Source organism: Sebastes fasciatus, chromosome 2, assembly GCF_043250625.1.
Source record: "Sebastes fasciatus isolate fSebFas1 chromosome 2, fSebFas1.pri, whole genome shotgun sequence".
Classification (NCBI taxonomy): Eukaryota; Metazoa; Chordata; class Actinopteri; order Perciformes; family Sebastidae; genus Sebastes; species Sebastes fasciatus.
In genome coordinates, this window is record NC_133796.1 from 30,389,235 (window position 1) to 30,409,622 (window position 20,388).

At 40.2% G+C, this 20,388-nt stretch overlaps 1 protein-coding gene across 7 annotated transcripts in view; it reads right to left on the reverse strand.

Moving 5' to 3' along the window:
• Positions 1-1,677: 1,677 nt before the first annotated feature.
• Positions 1,678-20,388, reverse strand: part of tcf12 (transcription factor 12) — a 103,498-nt gene continuing 84,787 nt past the window's right edge. For 2 of the 7 annotated variants that reach the window (XM_074618564.1, XM_074618610.1), the window contains 8 exons: positions 15,121-15,194; positions 12,356-12,427; positions 11,724-11,915; positions 8,179-8,293; positions 7,574-7,730; positions 6,403-6,647; positions 5,788-5,941; positions 1,678-4,077 (listed from right to left, as the gene is read on the reverse strand). In XM_074618564.1, the coding sequence (XP_074474665.1) occupies positions 5,799-5,941; positions 6,403-6,647; positions 7,574-7,730; positions 8,179-8,293; positions 11,724-11,915; positions 12,356-12,427; positions 15,121-15,194 (998 nt within the window). In that variant the 3' untranslated portion in view covers positions 1,678-4,077; positions 5,788-5,798. The remainder of the gene's footprint in view (positions 4,078-5,787; positions 5,942-6,402; positions 6,648-7,573; positions 7,731-8,178; positions 8,294-11,723; positions 11,916-12,355; positions 12,428-15,120; positions 15,195-20,388) is intronic. The other 5 variants (XM_074618572.1, XM_074618577.1, XM_074618594.1 and 2 more) reach the window with 5 other exon arrangements.

The window sequence follows — 20,388 nt, forward strand, 5'->3', positions numbered from 1 at the left end:
ATTATGAGACAATGGGCCCCTCCACCTCTCCTACATAGGAGCAAGACATCCAGACTGAAAGACATGCGTCTTTTTCAGTGACATTTTGCAGATGAACCAGAACTCTCAGGTGCTGCTGTTGGTTCGAAAAAACTGCATCTGAACTAGTTATTAGTTCACACTGGAGATGGAGAGAGGCTGTGTGACTTGTGCAACAACAAATCCACATTGACACTCATCTGCACAAATATTATACTAAATGTAACAGCTCAGTAAAAATATAATAGGAAACCATCAAAGAAAGCTTGAGATGCAGGTTCTACTTTCCAAGAGCGTAGCTGTTTGACTGCATCAGCATGCTATGCAGCTGTACTATGAAGGAAAAAAATGTAATGTAATTAATTTTCTAATAATTTTGCAGTAATTTTCAAGAAGTTCCATGGAAAGAACTTTGTAATTTGATACAAAATTATAGAGGAAATAGGAATGTCCTTTGAAGAAAAGCTCATTTTAAACTCATATAATTGTAGAGAGAAGACAAGAAGCATGTTTAGTGCAGCATGCATCCTGAGAGTAGCAGAGAGGCGGATGATCTTACTGTTCAGAGCAGGAGGAGGAGCAGGCTCTTTGGTCGGGCTTCAAGGATGCGAGCCAAGGACTCTGTCATGACAGGAAGTCAGCCTTCAGACATGGTGGTCCAACTCCTACAGAAAACATGCACACCCACCAGCAGCAGCAGCAGCCCATCACACTCACACATTCTGCTTCTCCCTGCAGAGAGTATTGAAAGATGACATGTCATGATTTACGTTGCATCACGTTCCGTCAGCAGTTTTCCTCCGAGTGTCACCTCAGTGTCAGAAAACTGAATCAGACCTCTCAGGAGGTGATGAGTGCTCTCATGCACGCATCTGCATGAGGATAATTTTGTGCAGATGTAACGGGGGTCTGAGATTCATTTACAGCACAACAGTCCTCCAGGTTTTGGCAACACTTTTGGCATTTATTAACTTCAGTCAAAGCACAAGTAGCAGATTGAGAGCTGTAGTCGACTGAAAGCCACTTCCACCAAAAACATTTATCAAGCAACGCAGTTTAGCATAGTGAGTATAGTTTAGTTTAGTTTAGTTTAGGTTTGTTTTTTGCATAATGTCTGCATCAACTTCATGCAGTTTCAGCTCATCTATTTGTTGTTATTTAATGTTTTTTACATTATGCATGTCAAAATAAATATATTCAATATATTGAAAGATAAAATATGTGTTCGAAATATTAATTTAATTTCCCCTGCTGATAAATATTAATTTTTTTTTTTTCTGGAGTTGCGTTCATACAGGACCCGTCTCTAGCTCCTCTTCTTCATCCTGCATAAATGTAAATGTAAAAAAAGCAGGACCACAGCACACGTACAGTACGCTGCTATCACACTTTATTAAAAATAGAAACATATATTCATAGTACTTTTCATACAGACTACAATGGTCCACTGAGGTACATACTATAAAACACTCATTTGGCCTAAATCCACTGTAGAAATGTCTTTAAAAAGAAAAACAATAAGGAAGTCTAATGTTTCTGATCCTCATCCTCATCCTTCCTGTGCCTTTTCATAAAATAAAACTTTATGGAGAGCAGAAAATGCAAATATGGAGCAGAAACAGAATGTCAGTGAGGGAAATAAATGCACATACAATTGAGTTTAAAAAAAGATGGCACATTTATTGCAACATAAATGTTATATACATTGTGTTTTTCTGTTGAAAAAAACAGAAAATTAAAATTCTCGTTGCCGCAGGTTGTTGTTTTTTGTTTTTTTTGTGTGCATCGACAATACCTTTTCATTTGACACAAGAACAAATCTTTAATCAATCAACAACGAGAGACTGAAGAATAAGATGGTAGTCGCACTTTTAGGAGTCTGGAACTCGTACGCTCGCCTTTTGAAGTTCTGGACTATGAGCAACAATTCAGCCGTGTTCTTGAGATGCCATTTGTAAATGTCTTGTAATAATGGAGAGGCTATTGTAAATAACCGTACGTTTTACTATCTAATATAGTAAAATAAAGTAAGAAACTTTTTACTCAAAACTTTTGCTTTCAAAAATCTAGAAAGAGTAATATTCAGAATTCAAGAAATATTCTTACAGTATTATTGTATAAAAGACTAACTACAGTGAAAAATAAGCCAAATGTTTTTTTTTTCCTTTTGATTTTCTTTTTTTTCTCATATATTATACAAGGGAAAGCATCTTGGAATACAGCAAAGTCTAACTTGGCAAACAGAGGCGCAAAGAAATATAGGAAGAACAGGAAATAAAAAAGAGCAGGAAGTGACGTACATTATTCCCTCAATCAAAGTCTGCCAACATGAATACTGAAATGAAGGCCACATTCAGTCAGAGAATACACAAAAATGGTTTATGTTTTTTTTTTCTTCACATAACAAAGTTTTTAAATCATAAATCTTTAATGTAAACTCTTGGTGTGGCATCCTTTATTCTAATTTAAGTCCCTTTTTTGTACAGAATAGTCATTCTGAATGTGGCAGCCTTGTTTAAGGTGTAGATAATGATAGAAGACAATATGCAAAGAAATAAATGCAATATAAAGCAAGTCTTAAGACCAAAAGACAAACGTAAAGCATGCACACTGATATGGAAAACAAATTAAAGCCATGAACTTGAAACATAAAAGAAAATCCTGTTAAGTGTTTTTTGTTGATTATTTTGCTACAGTTCTATGATATTCAACAAAATGCATGAAATATCTAGTCTGTTTTTTTTTATATCGGATGAAACATAATTGAAAAGTTCTCTTCGCTGAAACTGGACAGTATAAAGCTGGAAGCTTAAAGATATGACTAGTTACAACACAAACAAGCATAACTAAAAATTGTACTCAGAATAACTGCATTTGAAATGTCTTGAGATATTAACAGAAACAAAAATGAAGTGATGTGTTCATCAGGCCAGGAGAACGCGTGGTCATCGTCTTAATCAAGCAAGCTCTGATTAGCTGGTGGCGGGAAAAATATGACAAAAACAAGCCGCTTCTGTCCTGACGTCAGGAGCACGTAACTGTCAGAAGGGTAAACAAAGATCTGCAAAAATACGTCACTGTTTCCATTTAACACTATATGGCAAAGGGAAGGGCGATGAAGCCCCTTTCTTTTAGTTAAGACACTAAACATAATGCAGGGAATGCTAAGGTTTGCTCTCTGTATTTTCACTGCTCACTACCGAGGAAAAAAAAAACACAACTACATGTGAGCTTTCAGTAAACCTAGAGTTTGCCATTCGTCTGTCACCTTTGTAGACAATATGGTTTATGCTAACGGGCCGATTATTCCGCTGTTCAGCAGCACATAAACTGATCTGAACTAGAAACAAACAGGTAGTTTTGGTTACACATGTGGCCAGTGGCAGAAGGAATAAAATATAAATATAAATAATATATCCTCTTTTCTTTTTTAAATGGGGCATCTCCATTTCTAACTAATGATCATTTTCAGTTGGGTATAAATATCACTCTAAACTGGCCAATAAATTAGTCTTCAAATATTTCCCCCTCATCTCCCCAGAGATTTACCAGGGTGGAAGTGCTCCGTTTTAATGGTGACACTGGCAAACTATAGATCAACTGAAAAGCAGCATACTTGCTCAACTTTCCCTTTAGACATACACTTTATAGCTCAATAACATAATAAATAGAGAAGAAAAAAAAGAAACGGACAAAACAGAAACAGTTGCTGTTACAATGCATTTGTCAATTCAGTTTAGGCACAAGGCAATTCCCCCCTACGGCTGGAGGAGATTGCGAAGTCTCTGATTGTTCAGAAGCAACAACACTTCTTGAGACAGTGATATGTGCTGAACATTTTTTTCTTTGTGGGGAGAAATTTGCAGATGGAAACTGGTCACAGGGAGCCGGACTCTTGGCTCCTCTTCAATCTTTTAGGATTGGATTGCGTTAGTCTCGTAGTTTTGCTTCTAGTGGTCTGTCTCCTCCGATTGGTGTCACAAACTGTGAGTCCTGTCTGTCACTGGGAAGCAAGGTCACCGACTTAAACGGGACAGAAATGATGTGGATCACTTTGATCTGGAGAGAGAAGGAGGGGGAAACACGCTGATCAATAATCACACAAGGTACAAATCAACTTCTATCTATATGATTATAACAAACGGTTGATTTTAAAGTGCTACTGTTTCACATATTTATCATAAATAAATCCTCATTCCAGTGAGGCTAGTAGAGCTGAAACAACTAGTCAATCAATTTTATCGATCAACAAAAATGAATCTGCAACGAATCGATTAATCACTGAAGTCATTTATCATGCAGCAGTGCCAAGGCTGGACTGAGACAAAAAATTGGCCCTGGCATTTTGGCCCAGACCGGCCCACCACAATCGATCACACCACCCATCTTCACATTCCCTTGTGTGTAACAACCGTGCCACTCCCTAAAAACATTAAGTACGGCTTTAATCAGTAAGAGGGAATCAAGGAGTTGAAGAGAGAGGGAACATGATAGATACCTTCAAAAAGTGGATGCTGAATTGTATACTCCACTGGAATGAACAGGGCTTTCCACAAGTATCTAGAGTAACCAGTCAGTGGGGAAAATGTAGCCAGCTAAGGGGGTCCGGGTTCATACCATCCGGATGAAAAGGTTGGCAGTAAAAGCCCAAATTTAAGAGTTTGGATTTTTTCTGGAGTTTACCTGCCCGACATGTAGTGAATTATTGTAAAGGGGAATTAGGCTTCTAGTGCGATTTAGCCCACACAGTCTGTAAATACCTACTAATATTTAAAACCACACCTATCACTGACTGATCAGAACTTTTGTAATTAAGAATCATTAGACTTTATTTATAGTTTTTTATTTATTTGTTGACACCTTCACTGCAAGGTTTATCAAGACCTTCCACAATGATGGTTAATGTAAATAAATATAATTTATTCATTCGTTCATTCATTAACCCCTTACACGTCTGTGTGGCGTATATGGAAAATGCAGCGCTTTCAGTGGACTATTTAATGCTCACTGCGCAATCATCAAGTTGCTGCCACCAGTGTTTTCCAAAGTAGCCCGTCTAATGAGGATGTCCCCTGTCATCAATTATTTTGTTAATATTTGTCAAACACTGAAGATGAGTCTCCGCTCTCTACTCGGCAGGGCACTCTGCTCGGCTCTCTGCTGAGCACACACACATTCATATAGAGATAAATGGGGGCGGGACTGATACAGTCAGACACGGTAGACACGTTTCTCTATCATCATTACGAGCCCCGTGTCAATTGGCCGATCTACCTGTTTTATGGGCCGGTCAGACAAACATAACAAAAAAAGAGAGTTGTGTGTCGGCCCAAAAGGCACGTCGGACCGCTGGGAAAGTTCCCAGTCTAACAGATTGCCAGTTCAACCGTGAGCAGTGCCAAACATCACGTAGTTCTAGCTTCTCCAGAAGTTAAGTTTTATTGGTTTATATCATTGTAAACAGAATATTGTTGGATTTTGGACTGTTAGTTGGACAAAACAAGCAATTTAAAGACGACACTGCTGGACATTTACCATTTTATAGACAGAATAAAAAAGTAAATAAAATACTAAATGTAAAAAAGATTTTTCTAAAAAGACAAAATAATTCAAAACAATTACAACAAATTCCATCGGGTAAGAGAGAGCCATAAGGTAAAAATGACTGAGCTCCTGAGATGACTGATAATTAAGTGTTTGAGACAACTATCATCAGATTAATCACTATTGAAAACATGTGTTGGTTGCAGCCGTTGAGGTTTAGCGTACCTGTCTGCTACTCAGAGGTGGCCCATGGGGTTGGATGCGTCAGTCAGGCCTAGATGGACCCCCGTGTGGGCTTGTTGGTTGTCACCGGATCCCCCAGACACTTTCTCCTCCTCCCTTCTCTTAAGACAGGCTGCTTTGGGGTTCAAATTACGCTCTGTGGGTTCAGAGAGACAGAAATCAAATTTTCTGCCACTATTTTTTTTTGTCATTTCTTTGAATAAAAATAGTGAAAGCTTTGATCTGTTCCTTTTCTTCATCATAGTACTTCATAAATGCAAAAAATGATATGAAGATCCTGCGTTTCAGTGAGTGAATGGAGCATTAAGAGGCATTATCAGGATACAATTTGTGACTTACAAACTTTAATATCTGCAAACCTAATGCTACAGCGAACTAGAATGTCACCAGACAGCGTATTATCACACTTGAACAGCTTCCCAATAGTTTCTCTACTGGTATTGTGATATCTTAAAGCTGAGCATCCATATTTCAGTGAAATAGCTCCCTATAAATCAGAGTGATTACTGCAGTTCTCCTTTGTATAACTCCATATTTACAGTATCCTCTTTGGATGTGACACTAAAATGAAATTACTGCCTGCAGAAATAAACTGACCTCTGACTTGCCGCTCCAGGTTAAGTATGACAGCCACAGCCTGATGGAGGATGAGCAGTTTAGTCTGGGGCTTCTCGCTTTTCAGGTGCAGCTGGACCATGCGGCCCAGCTCCTTGAAGGCTTCGTTGATGTCTCGCACCCTTAGGCGTTCACGGGCATTGTTCGCCATCCTCCTCTCGCGCTCGCGTTCGGCCTTCTGCTCCGGATTCAGGTCCTCGTCCTCAGTGATGCTGTGGGAGAAAGAGCTGTTTTACAGTGTGAGAGAAAATACCATGTCCCTTTGTGTAGAATTTGTGTACTCAGATAAATGTGAATACTCTGGGAAAGCACAGACTGTACTAGTTCAGATACATTACTTATCATCCTCGCCTTTGCACTCTGCTAAAACTAGCTAATCACAAGTAACTCTTTTTAACAATAGACAATGCTTTCACTCAGAAGCAGGGTGGAAGGTGTGGGCTACAAGGGGGGGAAGGCTAAACCAAGATTATAAAGAATGATGTAGTGAGGGAGCTCTTGGTCTTTGTACACTGACTTGTCTGCTGTATGAACCCAAATGCATTTGCTTAATAAATGGTATTTGCTTCTTAACTGAATGACCAGAGACTGTTTATTAGATAATTTCTCTAACAACAGTTAAAGTCACACAACAAAAGACCATGATAAAAACAGCTTTATATGAGTGTATGTTTAATAGGATGAATAACAGAAACAAGAATAAGTCGCCAATTTGGGATCCTTTTTGGTCTTATATCACACTGATCACACAACAAAAACACAAACATACGTAGAAACTAATGTAAGAAGAATAGAGGTCTCCCTCCCTCTGTTACTGAAAATACAAATATCTAAATCTCCATAGTAACCATTTTTTCGCTGTTATTCAGAGTTATGTAATGCACTATCTGCACAGATTAATGTCATTGATTGTAGACAATATCTAGGCTACTGCTCAGGCCTTAATCTCTCTTTGTGTGTTACATCTTTAGGAGATATCAAAGTAAATTGCTGAATAAACAAAAACACAGGATCAAACCTCCAGATTTGGGCAGGTTTAAACAGTTTTCAGTTCAAATAATTGTGTTTCTCACACCTGACCAAACATCCCTTATATCCTAAATTATTTAATTTGGAAAATACTTTGCTTGTTTGTGTACCAACATGTCCTTACCTCGTGCGTGTGCCATCTCTGGGTGTCCTCCTTCTGTCGCTCTCATCATCTGACCTGTCGTCGGTGGAGAGGTTATCGTTCATGTCTTCCTTGTCCTGTTTCTCCACCTTCAGCTCCAGGGCGGAAGGCAAGTGGCCGGCCAGGGCTGAAGCCAGACCTGTAGAAGACGATGTAAACATAAAGGTGAGACATTATACACAAACGGACAGTTCGTGTCAGCCAAATAATCTGTGCGTTCCAACACCCATACTACCACACTATTTTGTATGAAAGAAAAAGATTTATCATGTCCCAACACATAGTATGTCAAATGCAGTATGCCAGAAATACCAGGATGTCTTACTACATCTGCTCGTATTTTGCAGTATGCGAGCCAACATGCTTTTCTGGCTATTCTGACCCACAATCCTCTGCACAGTAAATATATGAGCAGGAGGGTCAAAGTTCAAGGCGCAATGTTATGATGAAGTAGTATGTCCCAACTGTATGCATACTGCATGCAACATTGTGAGGGCAGCTGCAGTATGTACTAAAAATGAAATAAAAAAGTATGTGATTCGGGACGCAACCAATGAATTGATAAGTCTGAGGGGGGTGCATCGGACCTCTGAAGGTTTCCAACTGGTGGTTGAGTTCTGCGGTGGACGTGGAGCCGGCGCTAGACAGGCCTCCGTGGCTGTTGTTTAGGCTGGCAGCATCGTCAGCGTGGGTGCCACCCTGCTGCAACACAGACAGGAAGGACATTGTTAGGACAGGAAGCAGACACTCTCTGGAGACGATGTATGAAGCAAGAGAAGAGCGATTAATAAGAGCCTAAAATGAAGGAATAAACCTCAGGTGCCATGGCAGGTAATTAGTTATCAGTGAGATTCTGTATTATGATAGATCCACACGGGTCAAGGATTTTTCAATAGTACATGTCAGCTATGCCATTATATGCTATTTGACAGCCTGTATATATAGAAAGATTAAACTATTCCTTATGAAAAGCAACCAGGGTGCTTTGGTGATTTGCTTCACAGTTGCATGTTGTAGAAAGCATAACCAATGGTGCTGTTACATTTCTCAGGCTCAGCTCTATGTAACCACAACTATGACAGCGTCTGTTTCTCATGTCTAATGAGACAAATCCTTCTGTGTTCTGTTTCAAAAGATGTCAAGCTGAACCCACTCAACATTTCTTTTCTTATTTTATCCACATTCATAACATATAAATGGTCAACTCCCATCGTGTTGTACCACAAAGTCCCTCCTTCCTTCGCCACATGTTCTTGAGCTATCTGATTTCCCCTCTGAGAACCAGGGAAAGGCGGGGAAATCGTCACTGAGGGTGGAGGGCGTCCCCTCCTTTTCTTAAAGGAATGTGATCCCCAGTCACTGTTGGCCTCCGTTAACCCCGCCACCCCGAGACCCTCCCCTTCCTCATCGCTACGCTAATCTTTGCTGTGCTCTCAACAGGTGTCCAAACAACTCTTTGTCTGGACGAGGAGGAGGGAAGCCGGGGCTCTGGCGAGAAAAGAACGCTGCCATTTTCATGGCTGGGCCTGATTACCATACAGCTGAGGACCTCTATTTGGGTGGAGGCCGCGGGTTCAGACACACGTTTCCAACGATTCAGATTTCCTGGGTTGTTAAAAAGAAGTGATGAAAAGGGGGCGGAGGGGGGGCAGAGGGTGGGGTGTCAGCCGGAGTAAAAAGCCTGTGGCTGTGCCGTGCCGAGGCTGGTGAGCGCTGTCTGAGGGGACCTCTTCCCACACAGGAAGTGCTGTGTTAGTGCAGACACAGTATGTTCTATCTCACAGTCGCGGTCGGTCAACATCACTGCCACAAGCAGCTCTCTGTAACAAATACATCAGACTGAGCTCTTCTGACAACCACAGGGAGATTCTTGTTAAGGGACAATACGAGCTACTCTGAAAGATCCAACAACTTCAGCACCAGTGTGACAGATAACACACACAGAGCCTTACAACAAACAAGAAACTTTAAACTGCATTCAGAATGAATTCATGTTGACAAAGGAGATTTGAGACCACAGACCAGCGAGAGACATAAAATACAGTGATTAGAATTTGGACCAAAATACAACGAAGCTTTGATGAACATGCCAACAAAATACAAGTGAGTCTTTTTGGTGAAAAATAAACATTAAAATGTCAGACTGAATGAAAACATGATTCATTCTTCCTTTTGTTGCACTACTTGTATTCATCAGCTGGATGTCTGGGTTCAAATGTAACACAACTAGAGCTGAAAGAAATAGTTGATTAATCGAGTAGACGATCGACAGTAGGGCTGCAACTAGCGATTATTTCATTGTTGATTAATCTGTCGATTATTTTCTTGATTAATCAATTAGTTGTTTGTTCTATAAAATGTCAGAAAATGGTAAAAAAAAAAAAAAAGAATGTTTACAATTCTTACTATTTTTCTTAAATAATTACTCAAACCAATTAATCAATTATCAAAATAGTTGTCGATTAATTTAATAGTTGACACTAATTGATTAATTGTTGAAGCTCTATTCAACTCAATAATAATCGGCAGCTTTTTTGATAATTGATTACTTATTTAAGTCACTTTACAAGCAAAAATGCAAAATATTCCCTAGTTTCAGTTGCCAAACTTGAAAACCCTCCCGATTTTTCTGGGAGACCGTTTTTCATCGCATTCTCCCAGTTTCCTCCCGGGGTCACAATTCTCTCGCATTTCTCCCGATTTCTGGCAATTTTTAACACATTTTTTTCCTTTTCATTATCTCAACCTGTTTCTGGCACTGTACAGCGTGTATAAGCCCTACTGTGTCCGAGAGCTACACCAAATATCTTTTCTTAGCAGAGGAGAGCTGCTTGCGACATAGCGGCGCAGTTTGAGCCGCGCTCGCTGTACGTCACAGCATCAGCCGTCGTGGCGTGGCGCAAACTGTTGGAAATAACCGGTTTCAGAGCGCAGTGGTGTCACGTTGTCTCTGAAAGGGCCTTCAGTGAGTGAGAAGGAGAGAGAAATGGAGAGTACTAAGAGAAAGAAATACTCAAGCTTGGGCAAATAATGAGTGAATGAATGGAAACTGATGAATGTTAACCTAGTTTATAGCAGAGATTCACACAAGTTCACGCCAGAATTAATCAGTTTTCTTTCCTAAGAATTAAAAGTAGGCCTATTCAACAAAAAATGCTGTTGCGGTGTATTTATTATTTTGTTATTTTCATTCTTTAAAAGTCACCAGAATGCAGGAAACAAAGTCTCTGAAACTCTATTTTTTTGTTTCTATTATTTCTGAGGTCTCAAGGTTGGCAGGTATGCCAGTTTCCCAGTTGAGAGGATTTACTGAACTGAATATTTACGGGTCGGTTGGACAAAACCAGCAATATGAAGACATATTGGAGGACATTGTAGGAGGCATTTTTCACTAATTTCTGACATTTTACCAACGATTATTGATATTGATAATAGCTTTACTTCTGGAAAACCAGATTAATCACAGTAGGATATCATTTTCATCAGAGGACCGTGACTTTAAATGAGTGAAATGAAAAATATGAATCATGAAACATTTTGGTGAATGTGTTTATGACTTTTTCCCGGTATCTTTCCAGATAAGTAATCTGAACTCTTTAGAACGGATGCAGCATTGCTTTTGTTTGTATGTGAAATTTCCAATTACCTCTGGATTACAGTTGGACGAGCCGCCACGTTTTAATTTCCTCTGCAGATGTGTTCAAATCTCTTGGCTCTTTAGAATGAAATACCTCAGATAGAGGATGGGTGAACCATCATGATTCATACGGAGATATGAATTCTCCTGTTTCTCAAGAGATTTAGAGCAACACACAAACACTTCCTACACCAAAGCACAACTTCGCTCCATCGCGCCTGTTTTTCTCATTTCTCTCTCACCCGTGTGCATACAGCCGCTCTCGAGAGCAGGGTGAGCCCGAGGCCAGCTATGACACTTATGGAAAATATGTCAGGATAAATTCAACTGTTCATGTGTGGAAAATGTCTCGTTTCTACACATGGCAGCGGACCTGTTTTGAACAGGTGGCGTTGTGAAGTTTCAAATAGCACCAATATTTTCTCCCTCACTTAATGCAATACCCCAGATACATATAAGATTAAAGATCTAAACACTTTTGTGAAGTTCTCGTACCATCGCCGCTGTCCGACTTGGAGCCAATGCAGAGGCAGGGAAGTTTGCTCCGAGGGCTGCCATTGGCCCATTTTGTGCCTGTCCCAGCAGGCTGTGTATGTCGCTGGGCAGACTGGCGGTGGAGCCCACCGCATGGTTCCTCAGAACAAGGATTGCATCATCCAGTCTGTCCAGACGATCCTCCATTCGAGACTGGGAGGACCGGAGGGATTGGAGAGTGAAGGGTTAGGGAGAGGGAGAAGAGAGGAAAAGAAGTACAGAGCAGCTTAGTATAAGCACATTAGGACAAAAATTGAAAACACTGATTGTATGGTGTGGACTTGAAAAGAAAAGAAAAAAATATCTGAAACACAAGATAAAGAAGGCAATTTAAATGAGCCGTTTCAGCTTGAGTTGTAAAAGTCATCAAATGCATTCATTTCTGTTAAACTGAATAATGCACATCAGGAGTGCCTCAACAATTAATTTACAATTTAAGCTGATTACTGCAAGCTGGAACGGCTAAAACATAACATGACAATATGGCAACAAAGGCAATAAAAATGCATTTCACTGTGATGTATGCGGACTGCAAGTCAAAAACAAAATGAGGAAGACGTATGGGACACGTAATGAGTCTATCTGAAGAGTACCTCGCAGACATCCTTTAAGAAAGACATGGCATCCTGGAGATGCTCATGTAACTGCTGATGAACTCTGTTTTTCTGGCAAAGTCAAATAAGAATAAGACAGGATTATGAAAAAAAGATCAGTATCTATAAATACTAGAAACACACTGTGGATAGAGATTGTTTTTGTAAAGACACACAGACAAGACGGGCAGGATTTGGAAGGAAGTACACAGATGCTGACCAATCATTTTGTGGGGATGTTTGCATGTTTAAGACAGTATTGGTCTTTTCTCCTTTTCTTTTGGTTTGCAGGAGGTGTTACACAAAGTTCACATCCTCCACATTATATTAAATACAATGAACAAAAGTTTCTTTACACAATTGGCTTCCGAGTTTTGCATTTTATTTCTCTGTTAAAATAATTGTTTGTAAAACCTGCCAGTATCACCCTTGAGTGATACAATTATAATGCAGAATATTTCTTTGCAATGTTATATTCATTATATCCAGCTGTGCCTTTTACTATACTCAAGTGATATGAAGCAACAGGACGCTTTATAGGAAAGTTGTGTGGATTATCAAAGCCAAAAATTAATACAGCTTCATCTTAACCTCATAGATGAGTCTTTTCAACTGTAATCCTCAACCAGCATGTTTGGACAGTTGGTCATCACTGTTTCCTAAAACTAAAGGGGCTTTCCAAGTTCCCAAGTTGTTTTTGACTCAACTACCAGGAAACTGTGATCCATGCTTTTATCTCAACATTCTCTAGAATGAATGGTGAGATCATGTTATCATTTGAGCTCCCTTTCATCTGCCAGTGGAATGATTTATTCATTAAAACCTGTAATGGAATCTTTTTGAGTAATATTTAACCACTTACGAGCCTAAGTATCACTGGAGTCATTGGGCATAAAGGTTAGGCATTCAAGGATCAATGTTTTACATTTTACAGCTTAGTAGGGCTGTCCTCGACCAAAGAAATTCTCAGTCGACCAACACTCAAACGATTTTGTCAATCAACAGATCTGTAAAACTGAGTTTCTCCACAAAGAATCACACAAAAGCACCAATTTAAAATCTTGTGTTTACCAGAGATGTGCTCATACGTTTCTTGGAAATAAGTCATTCAGCATGAATAAAGCATAAATTATTACTAACCGACTAAAGAAATCTAAAAATATAAAGTGATAAGGGATTTTCCCACAGATTTTATGGGCACACGCATCCAGAAGTTTTTTTTTTTCCATCAGCAATAAGATGATGCTCACCGCAGTTTGCATTTAATAAATGGGACCTGCTTACAACAAGCAGTATACTGCTCAGTATATGCTTCATGTAACATGAAGAAAAATGATAAACTGAAAATTACTATTTTCATCTACAGTTCTTTTTTGTGATTTTATGATCAATTTTCACATATTTTAAATATTCAAGAGAAACACTGATAATGCAAATTTGCTTTAACGCCACTAATTCCTTTAACACATGCACGCAACTTGCGATTTTTAGGTTGTGGCGGGCTCAGTTTTAAAGCTACAGTGAAGATACTGGCATCATATGAAACTAGAATCCAAAGGCATGAACCATGTCATACTAGCTTGTCACAAAGGAGGTTAAATAACGCTCCAAACCTATGCTAAATTTCGGCGAGAAAAAACTGGCATGGCCATTTTCAAAGGGGTCGCTTGACCTCTGACCTCAAGATATGTGAATGTAAATGGGTTCTATGGGTACCCACGAGTCTCCCCTTTACAGACATGACCACTTTATGATAATGACATGCAGTTTGGGGCAAGTCATAGTCAAGTCAGCACACTGACACACTGACAGCTGTTGTTGCCTGTTGGGCTGCAGTTTGCCATGTTATGATTTGAGCATATTTTTTATGTTAAATACAGTACCTGTGAGGGTTTCTGGACAATATCTGTCATTGTTTTGTGTTGTTAATTGATTTCCAAAAATAAATATGTACATACATTTGCATAAAGCAAGCATATTTGCCAACTCCCATGTTGATAAGAGTAAGCGTTGGTATGAAACACACCGGCGTTCCATTAACTACAGTGTAAACCCAGCCGCGGTAACATTAAATGCTCCAAGAAAATGCGCCAGGAGTGTGGTGACGTAGTTTATAGAGCGAAAAGACACACACCGGGCGGATGGGAGGGTAGGTGCTTGGGTCTAAAAAACACAAGGCTTTCATCAACGTTCAGTCATTTTCACTTTACAAACGTAGTTTTAAGCCCAACCATGTAGTTTTTTCCTAAACCTAAGATTTTGTTGCCTAATCCTAAAGTGATGCCAACGGTGACTATAGTGGTTTTGATGCTGAAAATAAAGTGATCAAATATTGCAACAGGAAATACAAAGGGACCCATTTAGATGTTTATGTTGTTTCACCTAAACCTCCCTGCAGAAAAATGGAAATGCCTGACATTTGCATCAGGTAGCATTCTGGGTGAAAGGTGATCTGTCGCTCTGGTAGCATGGCAGCGAAGGAATCCTGGAGAAGTTGTTCAGCAAACAGCTGCCACCCCCACACCAGCCCCCTGAACTAAACCCATCCCCCAACTGTCATCCCCGTCCCGGCCCACGGAGTAGAGGACAGATGGCGAGCCCCGAGGGACAGGTATTGTTCAGTTTGGTTATCCCTCCACCCCCACCTTCCTCAGCAAAACATTTGTCAGACAGGAATCTCCCTGTAATGCTAGCTCAGTCCTTCACGGGTAACTTATCCAAAGTGCGCATCCATCATATGAGACGGAGGCAGACTGGGAGCTTACCAGTGAGTGGAGGGAGTTCTCATAGTTTGGAGAGGAGGGTGTCTGTCCACCAGCGCGGGGCCACTGGTTGGTACCTGATGAAGGGAGAAAGAGATCTTGATTCAGTTTCATATCAACGTGGCTGATAGCTGCATCCTGCTCCACTGGGTACACCAATACAACTGACACACACAATAACACGCAGTCATAACACACTGACATTCTGATTTTCTGGTTTCTTGTTGTTCCATGTGGGATATTTAGATCTTTTATTGCATCACTTCCTGATGGCTGGACTGCATCCTGACACACGAGCCAGCGGCGGGCGGGTTCGTCTAATACCCACTTCCACCCTGAAACGTACGCTGCATCTGCACATCAATAAGCAAAGCCATGAGAGGCTGGAGGACAATGTGAGACATCTGATTTTAGACACACCTTCGCACTTCCTCATTCCCGGAGTCTCGAAACACATCAGAGTGATTTAAAAAATGCAGTGTGGTTGAATTGTGTTCTTGATGAAGGAAATATGCCAAGCATCTGGGTTCAATCAAGTTCATAATCTCCCACTGCATTCGCAAGAGTTGCCGAGGTGTCTTTTTCTATAGTTATTTGTCAGTCAAACATCTATTTGACTGGTGATGTAGTGGCAGTACAGTCAGTTGGTCTCCATGTATTTTGCAGCATACACATCTAGAAACATCTGAGATCCATTGTTTCATTCAATATGTCCCATGAAGCCAAATCTACTGCTGCACTTTTCTTCTTTTCATTCCAAATAAAAAATCCTGCATTATAATGATGTCATTTAAATATGGAGGAGCTTAAGATACTCTGCACTAGAGCTTACAGTTTACCTTTGGCTGGAAGAAGTTCACAGTGGATTTTGTACATTTATTTGAGCCAGAAAGTAAATCTACAGGCCAGGCCAGCACAGGAAAGCAAATCAAGCTGATTTGATCTGGTGTAAATTAGTGCAAAGGGAAAAGGAATCCACATCTGCTCATCACATTTCCAGTGTCTTTCTTTCTCTTTTTCTGAAGCACAATCATCCAAATAACCTGCCTGCCATGTGCAACAGGAGGCAACGCTTTATACAATCAAATAACCTTAATGGACGATAATGAACCTCGCCGGGTTATTCACAGGATAGGATGTCTGTGGACCTTTCCAGCTCAGTGCTCCTCTGGTGTCTATTATGGTGGAAGGACGCCAAACCCAGCCTACATCCTGGTGAATGGAGTCCACTGTAGCACGCTCTGCAGATGGACACTTTGTTTTGGTTATCTACCCTGTAGGGCGGATCTAAAAACTCATCCCTCTTATTCTAGGAAGGCAATGAAACATGCAGACCAGGATGAGGGGAAGCATTAATAGCAGAGGGGCCTGGAGGATGCTGACTGGGATCAAATTGTATTCTTCCTTAATTTAATGAGTAATTAAAGGATAACTTTGGTATTTTTCAACCTATTTTTCCATGTTTTTGTGTCTAAGTGACTAATGTGGACAACAATTATTGAAAGTGGTCCAGTATTGAGGGAGAACGCTGCAGCCGCCAGCCGCTAAACGAGCTGTAATGTAATCGCTTGGGGCAACCTGTCATTTTACGTCCATTAATAGTGCTTGTTTTTGCCACTGACAGGATCAGATTGTGTCTGACAACATTATGGAAAGGATCCTACAGAGAAATAAAATGTTTTTCGTACCTTTCGCTTGATCCAGTCTGTTTATTAGGCCTATTGCGCGTCTCGCTCTGAGAAATCTAATTCTGAAACCTTGCGTCACATCAACATCATCGAAATCATCTAAATATTCAGGCATGACATTGAGTCTTTTACATAACACTAAGCTACGCTTTCTGTACTCCAACACAACAAACTTTGAAAACTCCTGTGTCCCGTGGTACTCCTCTCTCCACTCTCTCTCACGTTTCCACCGTTGTCTTCTGGCAACAAGTCACATGACACAATGACAAACAGAAAGCGAAAGGTAAGAAGAACGTATTATTTCTCTTTAGGGTCCTTTCCATAATGTTGTTAGACACTTATAATAACAATCTGAGCCTGACTGGCAAAAACAAGCACTTTTAATGATGCCAGGTTGCCCCAAATTATTACACTACAGCCTGTTTAGTGGCTGCCGGCTGCAGCGTTCTCCCTCAATACTGGACCAGTTTCAAAAAGTGTTGTCCCCATTAGTCACTTAGACACAAAAACATGGGAAAATTGGGTCCAGGTTGAAAAATACCAAAGTTACCCTTTAAAAAGCTACAAAGAGTAGAATGGCTTCTGAGTCCCATGTGTGAGCAGACTGATGCAATGTTTTTACTCCTAATTGTTCACTGTTTGTTTTCACAAGTCGAGGCCTATGTGGTCAGACCAAACACATAATAAACCACTGAACTTAACACCGTGGTTTTCAAAAGCAGCACAATTACACTGACAGAGGAAGAAAGTAAACATCTATGTATATTTTTGACGAACACAAGACAAATCACACCTCTCTTAAGTTTTAAAATACCTTTTTCCATTAATTCTTAATGTCTCACTAAACTTCTGGAGTTTTCCCATTTCTTTACACTCGCAGCCTCGGATAAATCAGACTTTAATTAACAGACTATTAAAAGTGACTTTAGAAGAGGAAATGAAAAATCCTCTGTTCTGCCTCAGCTTCCTCCCAGGTGAGTGAGACAGAAACTCCACATGAGCCTCTGCTGGCTGGCGGCGATGAAAAATTAGCCCGGGGCTCCGGTTCCCACGTGCACCAGAGAGGGCTAATTGAACAAACCAGTCTTGAGTAATGTGCTGTATACTAGTGTAATCCCAATGATGAATGGATTTTCAGCAGCGAGCCAAATTTTGTGCCAATTTCAAAGTATCGTTCTTTTTCTAACCCCAGAAGCGTAATAAGGGTGAATAATTAGCGAAACGATATCCATTTCCTACAATCCCACATGTATTCATTTTGCAGTATGTTTTTTTATTTCTTATATGAATTAAATTAATTAACATAAACACTGCACTTGTATACTTATATTAAATAAAAACTTAAAACACTGATAAGAAAATTTAGTAACATCTAGGGCTGTCAAAGTTAACGCGATAATAACGGGTTAACGCAAATTCGTTGTAACGCCACTAATTTCTTCAACGCATTAACACAACTTGCAATTTTTAGGTTGTAGTGAACATACTGGCATCATATGAAAGTACAAAACCTAAGATATCCATCGGTAACAACCATGTCAAACTAGCTTGTCACAAAGGAGGTTAAATAACGCTCCAAAGTTACGCTAAATTTTGGCGAGGAAAAACTGGCAAGGCCATTTTCAAAGGGGTCCCTTGACCTCTGACCTCAAGATATGTGAATGAAAATGGGTTCTATGGGTACCCACGAGTCTCCCCTTTACAGACATGCCCACTTTATGATAATCACATGCAGTTTGGGGCAAGTCATAGTCAAGTCAGCACACTGACACACTGACAGCTGTTGTTGTCTGTTGGGCTGCAGTATGCCATGTTATGATTTGATCATATTTGTTATGTTAAATGCAGTACCTGTGAGGGTTTCTGGACAATATTTGTCATTGTTTTGTGTTGTTAATTGATTTCCAATAATAAATATATACATACATTTGCATAAAGCAGCATATTTGTCCACTCCCATGTTGATAAGAGTGTTAAATACTACAAATCTCCCTACATGTGGTCATAATATAATAGCATCCGGTCAATTTCTGAACATATTACATGATGACCTGGGCTATAAATTCTATTGTCATGCTGCCAGGTGTGGCATGCTGAACTGTAAATAGGTCAAGAGGGGGGGGATCTCCCTATGTGAGGCCGTCAGAGTCTTCATCATCAGCTGAGTCACCGCCACCCTCCTTCACCCACTGGCAGATAAACGAGGCCTTTTGCAGCCTGGCCTGTGTGTGTGTGTGTGTGTGTGTGTGTGTGTGTGTGTGTGTGTGTGTGTGTGTGTGTGTGTGTGTGTGTGTGTGTGTGTGTGTGTGTGTGTGTGTGTTGGGGGGAACAGCTGTCCATGGGGCAGGGCAACAGCTGAGGACGAGGGGGGCATACGCAGAGACAGCTGTCGCCACTCCATTACCGCACATGACACAACTGCCCGTTAAAACAACACACTGGGCTTTCCCTCGCTGGCTCCCCTCGCTCACTTTCCATTACTCTCTCACCTCTGTAACACGTCTGACATCATCCATATTCTTCTGATACGCGTCTCTTTTTACCGTAAAGACCCAGTATGTTATAAACAGGAACCTTGTTTGGAAGCCGAGTGGGCTACGCACTGTTTCTTTAACTACTTTCCTGTTTTTGTTCTGTTGCATTTGTTGCACAATATAAATCAAATTCAGAGGGAGGCTTGCCTGTCCGTCCTCAAAAATCAAAACCAAAAATGCTAAGCACTTGTGTGGAAAAACAGGATTGCGTAACAATAAATCTACTCCCAAAAATTGTGTCTTATTACAAAGTAGGGCGAGATTTACTATCATGAGCCATAAAAACTTGGATAACAGCTCTACAAAAATATATATTTATATATGAAAAGCTTTTCAAAAAGGCAATTCAAGACCCACTTCAAAGATTTTCATTACAAGATTTTCAAATCCTTAAGCACCCTGAAAGCCACAACCCTTTTTCATTTACACTGTCACTCCAGGGCTTGTCATTAAAACTTCATTTCATCACTTAAAAACAAAGTCCCATCTAAAACTTAAATGTTATTCCAAAAAAATACTTGTCAGCTAGATCTAAATTTATGACCGTGAACAAAGACCCCCTGAAGCGCTGAGAGCCAAAACTGGTCTGTGATGTCAGCGGGAGTCTATGTGTAGCAACTCTCGCTCTCTCTCTCTTGGCCATGAAAATAAAGCCCATGTTGTGGACACTGACTGGACCAGCGAGTCAGCTACTGGTTTAAGGTGCAGGTGTAACTTGATTTCATGCTTTTAGTACAACTCACATCACTTTGTGAGGCCAGGGACTGCAGATGGAAAGCAGCTAGTAGCTAAATCTGGTACAAAGCATCTCTTCTCTTTGCTTGAGATTAATGTTTGTTGTACATACAACAAAAATACATTTAATAAAATTAAAAAGTGATGTTTTTTTTTGTACGATTTCTAATACATGCCAGACTAAACTAAGCTTTCTTTTACAATGGATTAATGTAATACCTGCCCTGGCATAGATAAAGCATGGAGAATGATTAGGGCTCCTTCACAACTAAAAGGGGTATTAAATGAAGTTTTAGGGAAAACTTCCCACTTCA